The sequence below is a fragment of the Festucalex cinctus genome, chromosome 12 (genome assembly GCF_051991245.1).
Source record: "Festucalex cinctus isolate MCC-2025b chromosome 12, RoL_Fcin_1.0, whole genome shotgun sequence".
NCBI classification, from domain to species: domain Eukaryota; kingdom Metazoa; phylum Chordata; class Actinopteri; order Syngnathiformes; family Syngnathidae; genus Festucalex; species Festucalex cinctus.
This window is the reverse complement of record NC_135422.1, coordinates 21,112,084-21,130,130: the sequence shown is the minus strand read 5'-3', so window position 1 is coordinate 21,130,130 and position 18,047 is coordinate 21,112,084. Positions and strand designations below refer to the sequence as shown.

General features: G+C 41.0%; 1 protein-coding gene across 1 annotated transcript; it reads left to right on the top strand.

The window, feature by feature from the left end:
* The first annotated feature begins 1,347 nt into the window (after positions 1 to 1,347).
* fbxo33 (F-box protein 33) lies at positions 1,348 to 17,003 on the top strand. Its single transcript, XM_077538638.1, has 6 exons — positions 1,348 to 2,089; positions 5,676 to 5,786; positions 6,313 to 6,473; positions 6,631 to 6,839; positions 8,510 to 8,807; positions 9,953 to 17,003. The coding sequence occupies exons 1-6, from the start codon at positions 1,662 to 1,664 to the stop codon at positions 10,216 to 10,218; spliced, it is 1,473 nt and encodes a 490-aa protein (XP_077394764.1). The 5' UTR covers positions 1,348 to 1,661; the 3' UTR covers positions 10,219 to 17,003.
* Positions 17,004 to 18,047: the final 1,044 nt, after the last annotated feature.

Genomic DNA, 18,047 nt, shown 5'->3' with positions numbered 1-18,047 from the left:
AGTTTTTTGTGACGCCATGGCAGGCTAAGACGTGGGGGTTAAACACTGCTGACGCACTCCGTTTCTTCAAGCTTTGACCAATTTTACTCGCTTCTATTTTTATCCACAACATAGCGAGAACACAGGCAGGCACTTAATTAGTTTGCCGAACAAGGTACCTTTAATAAGTGCAGCTCGTTCCTTCCACAGTCCAAAGTGACATTCTCTTGGTTGCACTTCACAGTTGTATTCCAAGTTGATTCTTGAGTTTATTTCAAGATAGCGTTTTGTTTTGGTGCGGTCAACAAAAAGTTTCTTCCCCACGCTCACCCCACCAGGTGATCAATGACAGACACACACCTTTCCCCAACACAGGTGAGCCCACTTACTAATAAGCGAGACAGACCACTCCCACTGATGAGTTGTGACACTGCCAATCATTGTGGTAGTAAAATGTGCGGACATTGAGTACATGTATTATTATGCGGGTTCCTCATCAGGGTGGATGAGGAACCCGCATGGATAATGATTTACATCATAACACGGCAGTACTCCTCAGCTGCAGCAGGCTCATGGCAAAGCCCTATACATGTCTTCTGTTTGATGTGTTGTCCTGAGAAGCCTCCTGGCTAGGCTTTCAGCTGCTCCCTGATATGGCAGACTTCTCGAAATGTTGTGGATGTTACCAGAGGCCGCCAGAGCTAGTGCCGCTCTGCAGATGAACTCGCTCTATTTTGTGGGCCATCTCGATTGGTGTTTCAAGGTTGTACTCAGAGAGTGGCAGTTGCGGGGGTAAAGGAGCATCTCTGTACGGGCGGGTTAAGGGTACTGACTTTGCTGCCATCTGATAAGAAAGCACACTTCCTTCTTGAACAGGGCCAAAAAGGGAATCAAGTTGAGGCACATCTGGGAAAATAGCCATGGTGGTAATCATGTGTGCAAGTTCAGCAGGGAGGGCCTGGTATACCACCTGGACATTGAGAGTTGAAGGTTCAGGCAGGGGTGAAGTTACTCCTCTATACAGATTGCTTCTGTTATTCTTGATACTTTGACTAGTTCGTTAATAATTTTGTTTTCAAATTGTAAAAAAACAAACAAAAAACAAACGCAAAGTAGGCCTATAGTCCCCTAGAATTCGAGAAATGTATACTGCTGCTGTGATTTGTCCGGGAGGTATTTATCCTCTTATGATTTGTCGCCGCCTGCCATCTTCCTTTGCAAGGGCCGATGAAGTGAAGGGGGTGTGTCTGATATGTCACCTGCAAAATAAAGATCACATGGTCGCGTTCCAAACGACAAATACTACCCTCTGCCGGTATCAGTGGGTATGGCAAAAATAAGCAATACAGGGCGAAACCATTCGCCTTGTGCGACTCAGACGTGCACTCGCGGTCTCCTAACACTTGGATGAAAACGTATTTAACGCCTTGATACACGTAGAAAATAACAGTTCAGCCAGTTTACCAATTTATGTAGGGTGCAGTATATTGTTAGCGTTTTTGTTCCCCTGTAACTAAAGCAAGTGGTGCGGTCCAATACTATTGAAGGCAAAACTGGGAAGCGGGTTGTTTTCAGCTCGATTAGAACGCTGCTGATAGCTTGCACTGCGGCACCAAATTTTTCGGCAGGCTGTGACTGTTAAATATCCGCTTGCTTTCCTTTCAACTGTGCCGTTGCTCGCCATGGCTCTTTGCGGGGGTGTCGGAGCCATGGCTTTACCAAGCGAGCTAATCGTCCATATTTTCTCATTTCTCTCCGACCGAGACAAGCTCCGGGCCTCGGCTGTTTGTTCGCGATGGAGGGAGTGTCTGTTCTATCCCGCTCTGTGGACCGAACTCAAACTACGGATAGGTGGCGGCGGCGCAAGCTCGGAAGAGACTTCGAGGTTGGAGTTTCTTATGCGGAAGTTCGGCGCTTTCGTGCGGGAACTGCAACTGGAACTCGCACCCGCAGAATACAGTCTCAGTTCCCTAAACGAGCCGCCCTCCACGCGAGTGGACTTGTCCCCCGGTCCCGACAACGACCCGCCACCGTCCAAGCGATGGAGAGACGCAATGGCTACCTACATGGACCAGGCGTTGTGTGTGCTCACCAACATACGCAACAACAGGTGATTTGAACACTTTATTTAGTCTTAAATTGTGGCTAATTTCGGATTAAATTCTACTCTAAATTTAACTTTTTGTGTAGTAATTAGCTAGCAGCTGTGACGCGATTAGCAAATACATACTGTACATGGGTTACGTTAGCCTACGAGTTATGTAACCTGGCCAGCCTCGATGGCGGAGCGAACCAATCATTTGATCACATTTGCATCACTTGTCTGTGTGTTGACATGCTTTCCTGCTGATATTTATTTACCAGAAATTGCTTATGCTCCTCGTGTGTCGAGAGTAACATAGTTGAGTGTCCTTCTACTGGCAGATAGAATGCAGCTGTACAGAAGGCTTTGTGGGCATGACTTGCTGATATCAGCAATGACGCACATGCAAAACATTCCCTCTACAGTACAATATGTGTGAGCGTACGTATTTGGTTCAGTACACATGTCTACAGAATTACACTGTAATTGCAAAACGTGTACTGCACAGCAGTGGCGTAGTCCAGTCTGATAGGTTCAGGCAGGGGTGAAGTTACTCCTCTATACAGATTGCTTCTGTTATTCTTGATACTTTGACTAGTTCGGGTAACGGGTGTACGGTGTATACCCACTTCTTTTTCAGTCAGTATTGAGTATACCCTGCGATTGGCTGGCAACCAGTTCAGCCTGGGTGTACCCCGCCCACTGCCCATAGCCAGCTGAGATAGGCTTATTAATAATAATGCATTAGATTTATATACTACAGTACTTATATTCTACACCATGTGGCAAGAAGTGTTTAAATAAATGACAGATGTCAAAGTGCTCCTTACATTCTTCGATTTTTATGCATGTGACCCTTAGAAGATTTTGCAATATTGTTTCATTATTATTTTTTTTACAGCAACTTGAACAATAATCCAACAAACTTTTATCCTTGACATCTGACTTTAAAACCAGTAAGTCATCAATTTGTTGCATATACGTAATACAATGAGACCATTAAACATTTATTTGGTTTGACCTTAGAAAACATGGAATTTCTTTTCATTTCTATGCGGATGACAGTCAGATCTATGTCCCGCTTAGTAAAAAGGACGCTTTCTCATTGAGGCCTCTTTTGTCCTGTCTGGAAGAAATTAAAGCCTGGATGGCTTTAAATTTCTTGAACTTCAATGAGAAGAAAACAGAAGTTTTGGTCTTTGGTCCCAGTAGCTCTTCTCATCCTGCCGACTTGGGTCCTCTGGCACAATATCTGAAGCCAACAGCCTCAAACCTGGGTGTCAAGATGGACAGTGACTTTAAACTGGACCGGCAAATTGCCGCTGTTGTCAAATCCAGCTTTTTTCATTTTAGACAGCTGGCTAAGGTAAAAAATCTATCTCAGCAGCACTTAGAAATGGTAATCCATGCTTTTGTTACGTCTCGGCTGGATTATTGTAATGCTCTTTATTTTGGGATCAGACAGTCCTCCCTCCAGCGTCTCCAGCTTGTCCAAAATGCTGCTGTTCGTCTCCTTACTGGTGCCCAGAAGAGGGAACACATAACCCCTATCCTAGCCTCTCTTCACTGGCTGCCCGTGAAATTTAGAATCCATTTTAAGATTCTTCTATTTGTTTTCAAATCTCTCAATGGTCTTGCACCATCTTATCTCGCCAAACTCTTTCACCCCTACACACCTGCCCGGTGCCTCAGGTCAGCAGACCAGACACAATTGGAGGTACCAAGGGCTTAGCGGAGGCTTAGAGGAGATGGAGCCTTTGCTGTTGCCGGTCCCTCCCTTTGGAACGACCTTCCACTAAATATTAGGCAGTCCCCCTCGTTATCCTCTTTTAAAACACGTCTTAAAACACATCTGTGTTCTTTGGCTTTTGGCACACCATGAGACTTGTTCTTGGTGTTTTGTGGTGTGTATGAGTTTGATGTTTAGTCTACTTATTTATGTATTTATGTATCTCTTTATTCACTACTTCTTATTTATTCACTGATGTAAAAAAATAAAAAAAATATAAAAAACCTATATTCGCACTTCAAAATGTTCTCTTTGTTCTTGTTTACTGCAAAACTGATGTTTATGTACAGCACTTTGTATACAGCAACGCCTGTTCTTAAAGCGCTTTATAAATAAAGTTGAGTTGAGTTGAGTTGACCGACATAACGGCCCAATGAGGGATGCTGTGATTACGTGGCCTGCGTCAAAAGTTAGTTTGACAGTTGACACCCTGTCCCGTAGTATACACTTTATTAACTTGAGAGCTAGATTTTGAGAGCCTCGTCAAAATAAGTATACACAACAAGTGTAAATGAGTGTACACGTGTTAATGAGCTCCCACTGATGAGCTGAGCACTTGGCAAGCCAGCCCAGATTAACAGCAGGTTCTTGTTGAAGAAAATTATCATATCTGCCTTTTTAGGCAATGTGCTTGAGCTTTGTGGACAGTTGCAGATAAGAACACACACTCACTTGATATCGAAAATACATATGCTAATGTTAGCTGGTTATTTGTGTTTGAGTTGACTCACCATGTAGTTGTTCGATGCCACATTGTTGGCATTAAACATATTTTATTGTTTTCCCTCACGTGACAATGACTTCACTGAAATTCATCTTGCTGAGGATTAGAGTAGGAGACGGCTTGTCAAACATGGCTGTCCATTAACTTCTATATGTCATACAACCTACTTTGCGCCATGAAAGTGTTGCACTGAGGTGACTATTTTATTTTTAATGAAGTTATAGATACACTTTTGATCGGCTCATTGTGCATGCACACACGCTTCTTCCTTAGTGTTTGGCGGGTTCTTCTTCAAGCCAGTGGACAGCGTGTTCAAACGTGAAATCAAAATTAACAACAACCAAAATTTGAACAATTCCGGGAGAATCGGATTGTTGCTCCCATTCCAATTGATTATTGATGTCCAACTTTAACAACAGAAACAATAAGTTGTCATATTGAAACCTCTGACATTGTCAATTATTGTAGGTCATTATTACATTTTATTACATTTGTTTCCGTTTTGTTTGCTTTTGTGGCTCTTTCAATATCCAGTCCGTATGGCACAAAGCTTCTCATATGTATGAGGTCTCATTTGTAGGCCTCTGCCAGTTGTTTCTGTCTAAGAAGAAATGTGTTGAGGACTTGGGAACGAGCAGTGCAGCCACACAATGCTGTGTACGGTAGAAAACCACTCAGCAATTTTCAGGATGAAGGTTTGTGTAGAAACCACAAAATGGCAACTACGATGATGAGACAGATCATGTAGTACTCTTCCTTCATATTAAAAATTCTCATTTTGTGTTATCCATCCATCCATCCATTTTCTTGACCGCTTATTCCTCACAAGGGTCGCGGGGGGTGCTGGCGCCTATCTCAGCTGGCTCTGGGCAGTAGGCAGGGGACACCCTGGACTAGTTGCCAGCCAATCGCAGCATTTTGTGTTATTTGAAATCAAAGTAGGTGCTAACTGTTTAATCAATGTCGAGCACAGCATTTCTATGTTATCATCACGGCTCTCTTAGTTTAGTCGCAGTATGAGAGTTGTACAGGACTGTCGTACAGTGCTGAGTTTCAGTTACTGAACATTGTCTTTTATGTTTTCCCACATTTTCTGTCAGGAACCTACAGAAGTTGCGTCTATATGGTGACACGTGTGCTCTCCAACAGGAGGGACTCCTGGACACCTCCAACTTACACCAGATTCACCAGGGCCACAAGAAAATCGACAAGTAAGATCTTTGCATTTCAAACAAAAGTATTTGAGGAACAAGGCAAACCTTAGTTTTATCCATCCACAGAGACCAAATATGGCATTTCAGGAACTCTCAAGGTCTATTCATTGCAGTTTTTATCTCAAAACTTTCCTCTACGACGGAAATAATATCAAAAACTGTTGCTGGGAAATGTAATGAAATGTCTTGCCCAAGGACACAACAACGCGACTTGGACAGAGCTGGATTAGAACAGTTAACCTTTCGGTTACTGGACGACCTCTCTATCTACTGAGCTGTGGCCATCCCAATAGCATAGATTTCTTTAACATTGTTTTTGTTTTGTTTTTTACTGCCTGATGACCCTCCATCAGGTGCATGATGCACAATGGCAAAAAAATTGGAATTGACCTGCAGTGAGATCATAGTCAAACACTGATGTTTCTTTGCTCACCCATTTTGCTTGAATTTATTCTAGCATCTTTTTGTATTTATGAGCATCTATTTATAGGAGCATCTCTTCTCTTTTCTCTTTCTGCTGCAGGATCCAGCGGTTGTTCAGAGAGTTGTTGTCTCACAGCAGGCAGCTTAGGTGGTTGTCCTGTAGCTTCATGCTTGGTCTGGTGACTCCCTCCTCCTTAGCATCCCTATCGAATCCTTCCTCTGAGACTTTGCAGCACCTCAGTTTGCTGGACCAGCAGCTTGGTATGTATGACTGTAGCTTTGCAAGTATGTATTAATTCCTTAACACACAAAAATCTATTATACCTAATCTGTTCTCATTTTCAACAAACAAGATTGTGTCATATAGCTATAATTAATATCATTAGAAAGTGTTACCAAAAGTTTTTCTTCCCTATAGGTCCACTCATCTCACCATCTGAATTGGACCGTCTTTCTTCTCTTCATTCTCTGGCTCTTGATTTCTGTGATCTGACGTCTGAGCTTTGTAGCCTGTTGGCATCGCCCCAGCGCACTCCATTGCATCGTCTCTCCTTGCTGCTCAATGGCACCACCCTGGAGGTCAAGTCTTTAGATGGGACAGCCACAGATGATGATTGGAAGGCACTGGTAAAGCAAGAATCCATCCCAACCCCAGTCATTAGCAGTTTATAGTGGAGTGAAAAAGTTGGTTGCCCCCTTCACAATTGCCTTTTTTCCCCCCACGTCTCATAATAAAAAGTTTCTCACCATCAAACAAAATTAGTTTGTCATAGAAAATCCAAACCTTCATGACCCTATGTGGAAAAGTGATTTATTCTCTATCGATATTGATTATATATCTTATCACACTACATATTGATAGGGATTTAGTGAACCATTATCCTCAAATGATGGAAAGAGGAGTGGCCAGCTGACCAAAATCATTCATCCAAAAGGTTGTGAAAGACCTCTCATCAACATCCAAAGAGCTGCAAGCCTTACTTGCCTTCCTTACTCCACTGTCAGAAAGAGTTGAGCAAAAATTGTCTTTCAAGACAAAAGCCACTGCTTGAGAATAAAGAACATAAATTTCATCGCAATTTTGCCATAAGACATCTGGATCGCCAAGAGTTTTGGGAAAATACTCTTGTGGTCTGACAAGACAAAAGTTGAAGTTTTTGGAACGTGTCTTCCATTACATCTGGCGTAAATGTAACCCCGCATGTCAGAAAAAGAACATCGGACTAAACTAGCAGTAAATTATGGTGATGGTAGTGTGATGATCTGGGGCTGTTTTGATACTTCAGGAATCGTGAATTCTGCTTTCTGCATGTCTGCAATGTTCGGCCACCTGATGCGTTCTGCAACAGGACAATGATCCAAAACATACCAGAAAGTCCACCTTGGAATGGCTGAAGAAAAACAAAATGATGGCTTTGTAGTCAAAGTCCTGACCTGAATCCTACTTGTATTGAGATGCTGTGGCATGACCTTGAAAATGTGATTCATGCTCTAAAACCCTTCAATGTGGCTGAATTACAACAATGCTGCCAATTTAAGTGGGCTAAAATTCCTCCACAGTGCTGTAAGAGACTCCATCCATCCATTGTAATTTATCACAAATGCTTTTGGCCCAGCCAGTAATTAGGTTTAGTGGGCAATCACTTTTTCACATGAAGGTTTGGATTTATTCTTGCTCTTAACTCATTTGCTCCCAAAAACGGATAAATATGTTCTATTTCAAATATTATCACTGTCCCAAATACGTATTTATGCTTTTTTTTTTTTTTTTTTTTTTTTTTTAAATGCTAGCGCACACAGAAGGCTTTGATGCATCCTCTGAACTGGCAAGAATGGTTGAAGCAATGGTAGTTATTACAAAAAAGGCCAGCAGGTGGCAGCAGAGTATGAGATCAACCAGTGCCATTTTGCAAAACAGCTGTTTTCCCCACAGTTTTAAACAGATTTGTGATGAATGATGAAACGTAGCTATATTCTAATGCTACAAAACGGAAACGGACAGAAATATACTTTTTTTTTTTTCCTCCTAATGAAGGAAGAGACTCTAATATTAGTTTTGGTAGGTTCCATGTTTTTATAACAATAGCACACAATATTCTGTGGGCCTTGCGAAGTCAGTCAAAATCCAGTAAAACAGTGAAGGGGGTTTCTTCAGTGAAAATGGCTGGGAGTGAATGAGTTAATAATAAAAACCTTCATTTCAAAATTAAACTGTACTCTTTTTCACACCACTGTATTTTGTCAGAAATGCTGGTTGATAAACTAGACATCACTTAAAGTGACCTATCCGTCCCAAGGTGCGAGTGAGTGCCAACCTGCGGGTGTACATCATGGTCATGGAGGTCAGCAGCTCAGAACTCCTCAGAGTGCTAAAGCCGAGCCTTCCACTGGAGCGCATCCACCTGGACAGTTACAACACACTGGTGACCGACGCCACGCTGGAGCTCATCGCTCAGCAGTACAACAAAACGCTGACGCACTTCCTTTTACTGAGGGATGATCCTGAATTCCCCGACCTCAGTGTCAATCGCAATGAAGATCCGTTGGTCCTCTTGGTTTGGAGGTGCACTCAGCTGGCTGTGCTTATAATTCACGGTGGGTTCATAATCATCTGCTTCTTACAGAAATATGCATTGGAACCTCTGTCTCTCTCTCTCTCTCTCTCTCTCTCTCTCTCTCTCTCTCTCTCTCTCTCTCTCTCTCTCTCTCTCTCTCTCTCTCTCTCTCTCTCTCAACACAAACTTCATTGAAGTCAATTGTGACATTACTGTTTGAAAAACATATAGTTGGATGTTAAAATACTTTAAAACGTGTTTTATTAAAGTGAAATATACCATGTTGAAGAAAATTTGTGTTTTTGAACTACTGTAAGTTTTATAACATTTTCAACACAATGGCAGGATTTGGTATTTTCACAGATGGATACTCTATCGGTGAATACTAAAATTTTTAAGTACTTGCACTCATAATCTGTCTGAAAAAAAATAGTATTGATGCATTCCTATTCATAATGTTAATATTAGTCACATTACAATATTCTTAACTGTGTACATGTTAACTGTAAAATGTAAAAACAATGCTGAAGCTATTTTTGTGTGCAGCTAATTCGAAGTACATTATGATAAATATTGCTTTTTTTTTTTATCTTACTGCAGAGTAAACTGAAATTTAATAACAAAAATGAGTGCACACATTTTGTACCAACTCCTGAGTAACAGCCAAATTTCAGAATTGGTTGTCAGTGCACCCACCAGTGGACCAAACTGAAAAACTGCAGTTTGTATTCTGCACTCATAATACCAGATTGGACTCACTGATGGGCGGGTTCTGGCCCACGGGCCTTACATTTGACACCCCTGATTTCAGAAGGACTACTTGTAATTTGGTTTTTCTGTGAAAATGTGCATGCACACATGCACCAAACCATAAACCTTGAGTAAGAGCCATCAGATGGCCCCGGTGAATGAATTTAAAATTTATGGGTACCGGTAATTACGCATTTCTTTATATTAGTGATTGGTTTTTTTTCTTTTTGTTTTTTGTTTTTTTGCTTTTCTTGAAAAGCATATTATCCTGTGCACACAAAATGTTTTGCTTGTGGCTTGTTTTTCTGCAAGCCAAAATTATGAGATGTCGTGAGACAAAACTGGGTTTTGGTAGCACAAGTCAAAGAATGGATGATGTGTAAGTATTTTCGTGTCTGTGCTTTGTCCATCATGTTTGCCGGTGTCTCATTGCAGGCTACACCGTGTGGTCCCATAACTTGGTGGCAATCTCTCGGCTGCGGGGATCCAGCCTTCGTGTCCTAACCGTGTCTGAGGAGAGCATCGACTTTGACCCGGACGAGCAGTTTTATCAGGAGGGCGATCCGCTTCATAACCTGGTCAAAGAAGTCTCACTGGGCCTTGGCCGAATGTGGCACCCAAATTTGGATTACAACCTTGTTTTGACTGAGCCCACCCAGCACTTCCATGATGAGCTGCATGCCTTCAGCATGGGCATGTAGGCGCAGATGGCCAAGGAGTTGTGCCAAGGCCAGGCCAGACCAAACAAGCACACATCAGCTCCGCCAATCTAATCATAAATTTGCCGCACGTTTTGGCATTTCAACATTCAAACTGATATCTAGTTATGCAGTCAGGTAAATCCAAGTCGAATTAGACTTACTAATGGGTCACTGCTTAGTGCTTTCCTGTCCTTCAGGGCTCACTCTGGCCTGGTCTTGCCCGCAGCGATAAACATTTCCCCAAAACCGGCTAATGTAATAAACCCCACAGCCACTATATGACGGTGCGTTAAAAAAATATCTTATTCTGCTTACAGATAGAACTGGACAGGCAGGATTCTTGATGAATATATCTTAGAAAATTAGTGGGAAAATACTTTGTGTGTATGCGTGCTCAAACCCAAACTATTAGCTTTAGTTTTCAGGTTTTTATGTTATTTTTTTACCGTGTCGTTTTGTCTGTCTTATCTGCTCAGAAGTTAAAGTACCAATCACTTCCTGGGTAATGACCTTTTATTAATAGAAAGAAATTAACAGGAAAAAAAAACAGCTAGCTGACTGGGGATGCTGCTGTTCACTTTGAATAGTTCTCAGCAATAGCCATGTCAGGTTGGCCAGCAGGCACGGGTTGATTTTCATGACCAAAATTGTCAGTGAGGAATGTGATCATCTTTTGAGGTCATTTCTTGGTACATATTTGCATGCAGCACACTTCTCACACTATTTACCGAACGACATTTTCCCCCAAACCTCACTAGTTGTCGATATAGGGAGCGTTGTCTTCCGGTAGGTGCTCATGGCAAAACTAATCAAGATCAGCAACTGGCGAGAGCGCCTACCCATTGTTGAGTTTTCATACGTTATCAGCTGGTAGGTAATATGTCTCCTTGAGATCAAGAACTTTATGTCTAAATGGGTCTTTGTACAGTGAAGCATGACAGCAAGCACACGGTTAATGAAGAGTAAAGAGCAAAAGGTTATGCATAAACAAAATGCTGTCTGGCGTTTCCATTAAAAACTCTTTCATCATCAATGATTGAGAAAAGTTGTAGTCTAGCAGGTTTATAACTTTATGATTAAGAACGGTATCAAAGAAAAGTGATGTCCCGAATGTGATGATGTGCTGTCTGTTGGACAATCAGACAATTGTTTTGTGCGGTGGGCTTCAGGAAAGTTTTCACAAAAGCTTGTTTTGTGCTAGTACTCTGACAGGATAAGTAACTGTTGTCTGAGACAAAAAGAAAAAAGGCACCTATGACACAACGTAGTTTTGAGCTCTATAACTCATAACTGACAAATTTTGTGTTTGTCTCAGGTAAGCTTTTAACATCCCTTTGACTATCGACTGGGACATTTGTGTCGTTAAGGGTATGTGAAAACAATCGCTATTCTTGCAGATGCTCTTTTTACGTTGAAGTTCCTCTTGAGTCACAGTTGCCTTGGAGACTATCTTTTTTTTTTTTTTTTTAATATATATATTTTGCTGGAAATGGTTATTTATTGTGATGGTTATTTTGACATCTGATGAACACACCACTTTGGTTGATTTGTTAGTGAACCTAATCATACATTTGTTTTCAAAGAATTAGGTTATAATAAATGTGGACGAAAGGTACATTTTCCTGCCAGCAGAAGATGTAAGTAACAGCTACTGTGGAGTATTTGGGAATCCAAGCTGTGATTGGATGACCTACTGGGCAATTTCATGTCTGAACTGAATGTAGTCCGTTTTTGGGACAATGTGGATCTCGTGTTTGGTCTTTCTTCAGCCATGTGGAAATGGAAATACTAACTGTAGTTGAAGCTTTGTGCAAGTGTACCAAGCCACATTTCACACTGAAGCGTGTCTTGTGGAAAACCCCAAGAAATGTTAGTTGTACTAGCAGGGTTTTCCAGGTCCAATACGGTTTCATTCTGTTGGTCAAGTCAGTATTGTACTGCACTGGTGTTTACATGAAGGATTTTTCTGACCGCACAGTTATTCACCTTACTGCATCTAAACTGGCAGAACGTTCCCTCCTTGATTGCTGTTGGCGCATATCACATAATATGAAGGTTCATATCAAGGTATGTTTATATGCTGAAGTTGTCCATTGTCAGCTCATGGGCAGATGTGCTTGTTTTTTTTTTTGTTTGTTTGTTTGTTTTGTTTGTTCGTTTTTTTGTTTGTTTGTTTGTTTTGTTGTGACTGAATTGGTTTGGCTAGTGAGCTTCTGGTTGTCAATAATTTATTGGCTACTAAAGGGACCATGTTGGTTTAGTCATAATAATCTCTTGTTCTTGGTCTGTATCTCAGGATTGTTGCACTTTGGGTACCAAGACACTCCTTTTTTTTTTTTTTTTTTTTTTATTCTTTTTTTTTTTTTTTATAAAGGCTGACATTGGCTTGCACATTCTGAAGAGAGCCTAGCACGAGCGGCAAAACACATCCTGACCAAAAGAGTCAATATAAATTTTAAATGGACAGTGTGTAGATTTATTTATTTATTTTTATTTTTTTAATACATCCCCCCACCCCCTCCATTTTGAGCTGAATACAATGCAACGAGCTAAGTTTGAAGCATGCATACTGCGGTACCTCTGAGAGACCACACTTTGCAAGCCCACCACCAATTACTACATTTGTGAATTTCTTCTTTAGGTATTCGTAGCAGAAAGATGGCAGTGAAACATATCAGCCTCCTGTAAAGTTCTGCTCAACCTATGTAGTATAATTGATTACAATACCTACGATGATATAAAAGAAATGTACGTTGATGATATAACTTTTTTTTTGTGTATTATTAAAATAGTGAGTTTTTAAAATGAATATTGACAAATTGAAAAATTCTACACACTGTCGCTTTAATAAGGCATCATTTCAAAACTATTCTTTTTATGGATTCCAACATTTGCACCATGACCTGACCTTTGATTTTGTTTTCTCAAAATACTGAAGTCACTGCTTTCCTTGCAATGCCATTGCTAAGAATGGAGCTACTGCAAACTACTCAAGTCACTCTAGAAGTGTTTTTGACAGGTTGGCTGAAAGAAGTGATTAAATTTTGAAAAGGAGTACTGATTGAGTTTATAAGACAGCCGAAGAACTCCAACAAAACAGTATGGTATCTGTCACCAATTATGTTTGTCGTATAAATGCATTCAAAGACAGTCAACAAAATAGTAGCTCCTATTAGCTGTCTCTTAGAGATAGTGGCTAAATACTGAGACATCTTTTAGAAGCCTTGATTTCCTCTTGCACCTCTCCTTTTCTCACTCGTGACTTGCCCAGTAGAAATTGAGCAAAGTGTGTGTTTGTGTCCAATTAAATTTGTAACATAAATGACGTGTTTTGTGCTTGTCTGCACGTAGTGTACAGTAGTTAGCTTGCAACGGAGCAGCACGCCAGAGTGAAACTAAATGGTTCTCAGGGTACAATCAGTTGTGGAGGAGGAGGGATAAAAACAATAGCTCAGGCTTCTAGTATACTCGTGAGACTAGTTGAATAGTCACGACTGCGAGTTCAAGGCTGCCAAAGATCACAGCGGAGCAAAATGTGTAAATGCCATCGAAATTCTATCTGAAGTGCCCGTATAGTCACACACACTGGCAGCAGGCTGGTCCAGTAGTTTGGCTTTTATAGTTGTCATTTTAGTCTCTTTTCTTTTCCACCCTTTTTCTGCTTGTCTTTGTTGTTTCCTGCTCACAAGCTTTTCTCTGTGAGACATGCTCGTTACTGCACCAGTTACTGTGTTAGAGCTTTCATTGTTGGTCAAAGCAGGCGCAGCACATGTGGGTCAAAAAAAATCTTGCCATTGTGTTGTTGGCTACTGTTTGGATTTAACATGATGGATTTTAGAAGCGTGGAGTGTTTTTTTGTTGGCTACTTAAGAACGATTTTTAGCATCATTGCTCATGCATCTCTCAATGACTTCTATTTTTGTTTCCACCATATTTTGATTCAACTCTGTAACTACGACGAGTGAGCGAATGTAAAGGCAAGGAGAGCAACATCGTTGACTAAGCACTTTGTCCAGGAACTACATTTGGGACCGATCGATCTCAGTGAGGAAAGCCTGCACTGTGGTTCAGCTAGCCAGTATGAGATTAAATGCAGCTCTTCGAAGCATACCAGTGACATTCCTTCACCAGGCTGGAACTGGAAGTTTTCTGCGTGCCTGATTTGAAATGTAGTCCATCAAGCCTGTGGTCAACTTTGTACAAAGTGTTGAGCGTGAGCTGAAAAGCAATTTGCTGCTAGGAATGTTCGGAGCAGACATGGGCAACTCTCAGGTCATCTGACTGATGTAACAGCTAACCACAAAGTTGAGAACCTGTGTGAAAATTCATGTGATAGAGATATATATAAATACAGTGTATAAACGATCGAAATATATATTTTTACGTGCGGTGTGTTTGCAATGAAGAGGATACAGCTTGTTCTGATTAGTCACACCAGAGAACCAGCTGGACTGAGCAGAGTTAAGGTGTGGTGCCTTGAGTGCTTCTTTCAAATCTTGACACAAGGCCAAGTGATGTACACGTGTGCGTTTTATGCAAGACGTACTGGCTAATTCAGGATATATTGTGTCTGGAACACAAACTGTCATGTGTGAGAAAGTAATCATCTAAGCTTCTATTCATCCAACTTCTAGTCCAGTTATTGTCTTCTCACAACCGCACAGTCACCATCAATCAATCAATCAGTGTCACCTAGGGTGTTAATTTTCTTTGGTTCTGTGCTTGATAGTAAATGAAAGGACAATTGGCCTCAGCAACTTTATTGTTGGTGTCGCTGAAACTTGCTATCAGAAGTGTAAATTAAAAAAAAAAAAAATCACATCTGTGTTTGTCTTACTGCGAGTTTGATTAAATGTGCCACTTCCAACGCTTGCCGGCTAAACCCGCTGTCATATTGTGTGTGTGCGCGTTATTGTAGTACCAAAGCAAGCGACGGCATCAGTCCAAACACCCACAGAGACTGCAGACAGATCAATCAGTTTGATCATCACGCTAGCGTAATGTCCGTTCCTCGTGTTACCTCTCAGGATGTTTGCAGTGTGTTGGAAACTGGTCTTACTGAACTTCCGCATTCTTCTGAATGGACTTTTGCCTTCAGATACTTCCTTTGTTTTGGTCTTCAGATTACGTGGAGGACTCGGATAGGGCCGGACTCTGGACGGGCTGGATTCTCATGAATACGCTGTTTTGTTTCTTTTTCTTTTTTTTTGTTGCACACTGGATGTTCAGCGCACTGGTTATGGTCAGTCTAGATATTGTCGCATCCACACGAAGAGCCTTCGAAGATGTCGCAGGTTCTCATGTTCAGGAGAGTTTAAAGGTTTTCCAGCCTCCATCTTGTGCGAGTCTGTGGTGATGCACTTTGCACGCTGTTGTTAAATGTGCCGGGTAACAAGTTGCTGATAGCAAACCGACAGTCGCCATCAGAATGGCAAGTGTAGCTCTGGGCTTCAATCCATGGTCAGTGTCAGCAAACGGTCTTGAATGCAATCTTACTGTGGCTCAGATGTTTCTAGATTTTCTTGTCAAGTCTGAAGACCCAAAGCTGCTATTTAAACAGGCAGGCGCACAGACCTCACAACTATGCAAGAGGAATGCATCTTGTTGTTGTAACCCCCCGTCCCTCGCGGTCACACAGAAACGAGGACAGAAGACAATAAGGACTTGCAATGTCACTTGGCCTTATGATGATTTCTGAAATCATATTGTTTGCTTTATAAGATCTTGAGATTCTGGTAAGCCAGCCCAGCGGAAGCGGCGGTGATGGCAGGCTCACTTCTTGGTCTCTGTGAGACTGGCTAGATGGCCCCAGTTTTATCGTGGTACGAATGTTGTGCATTTGTTTCAAATCAGGACAGTTTGCAATAACAGCAGTCTTACTAGCAGTGCTGATCTCTAGAAAACCACAGAAGAAGAGATGGAAACTATAAATAGATATATAAATGAACATTGACAGTGCATATTTGTAGAGGTCGCAACAATTCTTAACTATTGTACTATTGCATAATACATGTTCGGGTTGAATTTATGAACATTGTCACCTTCTTAAAATATCAATTATTTTAAGAGGGTGACAATATGAAATACATTATGAAAAAAATACCCTGACTTTGTACATCAAAAATTATGCTGCTGTGTTTTTCAAAAATGGTTTGTGAAATACTGTTGAATATCCGGACAGTCACGTTTCTGGGTGATTGTTTGTTATTGTGCATATAACCATGGCTTTCAACTTTTCCGTATCCAAGGGATCAAAGTTCCCAAACCACCACAGCAGGACAAGATTCCAACATCTTAAATTACATCACTAAATGGTTTCCGATGTTCAATCCACTAAGATATATTTTTATGTTTTAAGCAGAGTACAAGATGGTTAGAAGTGCTCAAAAAGTAGTCTTAGCTAAAACGGGACAAATGAAGCAAATTTAGGAGAAAATCAAACAGCTTTTCAGATGAAGATTTTTGCTTAAATAGTTCTCTATAAAACTACTGTATGGTGAATGTCAAATCATTTCAGTCTTATTAGAATAATTTTGGCTCAGTCTGCAAGTATTTAATGTGATGTATCTGTGGCTGAGTTCTGCAATTATCAGATCTTATTTGCTCAATGAGAACAGTATTGATCCATGGTGGTTGTATGGTGGCAATGGAGTGTTCATACAAACCCACGTAAAACATCTCATCAATCAGTAAGCTTTAGAAATGCAACTGGTTGTCTGTTTTCAATCTTGTGTTGAATGAATGCTTCTTCTTTTAAGTCAGTGAATAAAAGCATCAAAATGTAATTTGCTTCTTGAGTCTATTTCTTTATTCTGCCTGTTCTCCAATGGGTCTTTTTTTTTTTTTTTTTTTTTTTTTTTAATCCACTTGATCACCACCCAGTCTCGAAGCCCTCTCTTTTGGAATTGACACAACTTAAAACAGCAAGATCATATTCATTGAACATGCCCAACATTCCATTTCATGCATCATTCACATTTCCCCATTCGTTTAACATACCATATTCCCTGATAAAGGGAGGGCACTATTTCAGCCTGTTTTCCATGTCTCCCTCCTTCAGCACAGCTGAATCTAATAATCAGCTCATCAGCAAACTTTGCAGAAGCCTGAAAACGATCCTGAGCAGGAATCAGGTGTTTTAGTGGAGAGAAACATGGAAAACAGGCTAGATAGCGGCTCTCAAGGACCAAACTTGGTCACCCCTGCACTATTTGATCCCATCAGTATAATATACCAAATGGACCAATGTTGAATTTGAGCGTTTACTCCAACCCATGCTACATGTTGAACATGACAACAATGCAAAGAACTTCCCCAGGAACGCATATTTGAAAGAATGGCTCATTTTAGTAATAGGATCCCACAGCTAGCAGAAATCCAAAAGTGTTTCCGATGTTGAACTACTACCGGATGTCCAAAATGGGATAAATTCATGCCCCCCCACCCCCCCCCCCCTCCTCCTTTGCCATGAAGTTATTTCAAAATTGATCTGTGCAGCAGGTGGCGACATTGCATCAAGAATTGGTGCGTGGAAAGCGAAGCGTGTAGACACGGTACAAAAAAAAATGTTTGTGGGTTGAAAACACTTCTTCATTCGGAATCGGAAATATTTACTTTGGAGGAAATAGTTAAAAACAGACACCGTGCATGACACCCACATGTAACCAATATTAATGTATTGTTTTACATTATCTTCCAAAGTATGATTTGTATAAAATACAAAATTAAAATATGGCTTTACAGCATCCATCCATCCATCCATCCATCCATCCATCCATCCATCCATCCATTTACTATTACCCTAGAGTCGCATGGTAATGTTCCTAACA

Bases quoted from the DNA above. Each gene is read 5' to 3' on its own strand.
- fbxo33 (XM_077538638.1), top strand. From the start codon at position 1,662: ATGGCTCTTTGCGGGGGTGTCGGAGCCATGGCTTTACCAAGCGAGCTA. The intron at 2,090-5,675 runs GTGATTTGAACA...ATTTTCTGTCAG, and splicing joins ACCAACATACGCAACAACAG to GAACCTACAGAAGTTGCGTC. The intron at 8,808-9,952 runs GTGGGTTCATAA...GTCTCATTGCAG, and splicing joins GGCTGTGCTTATAATTCACG to GCTACACCGTGTGGTCCCAT.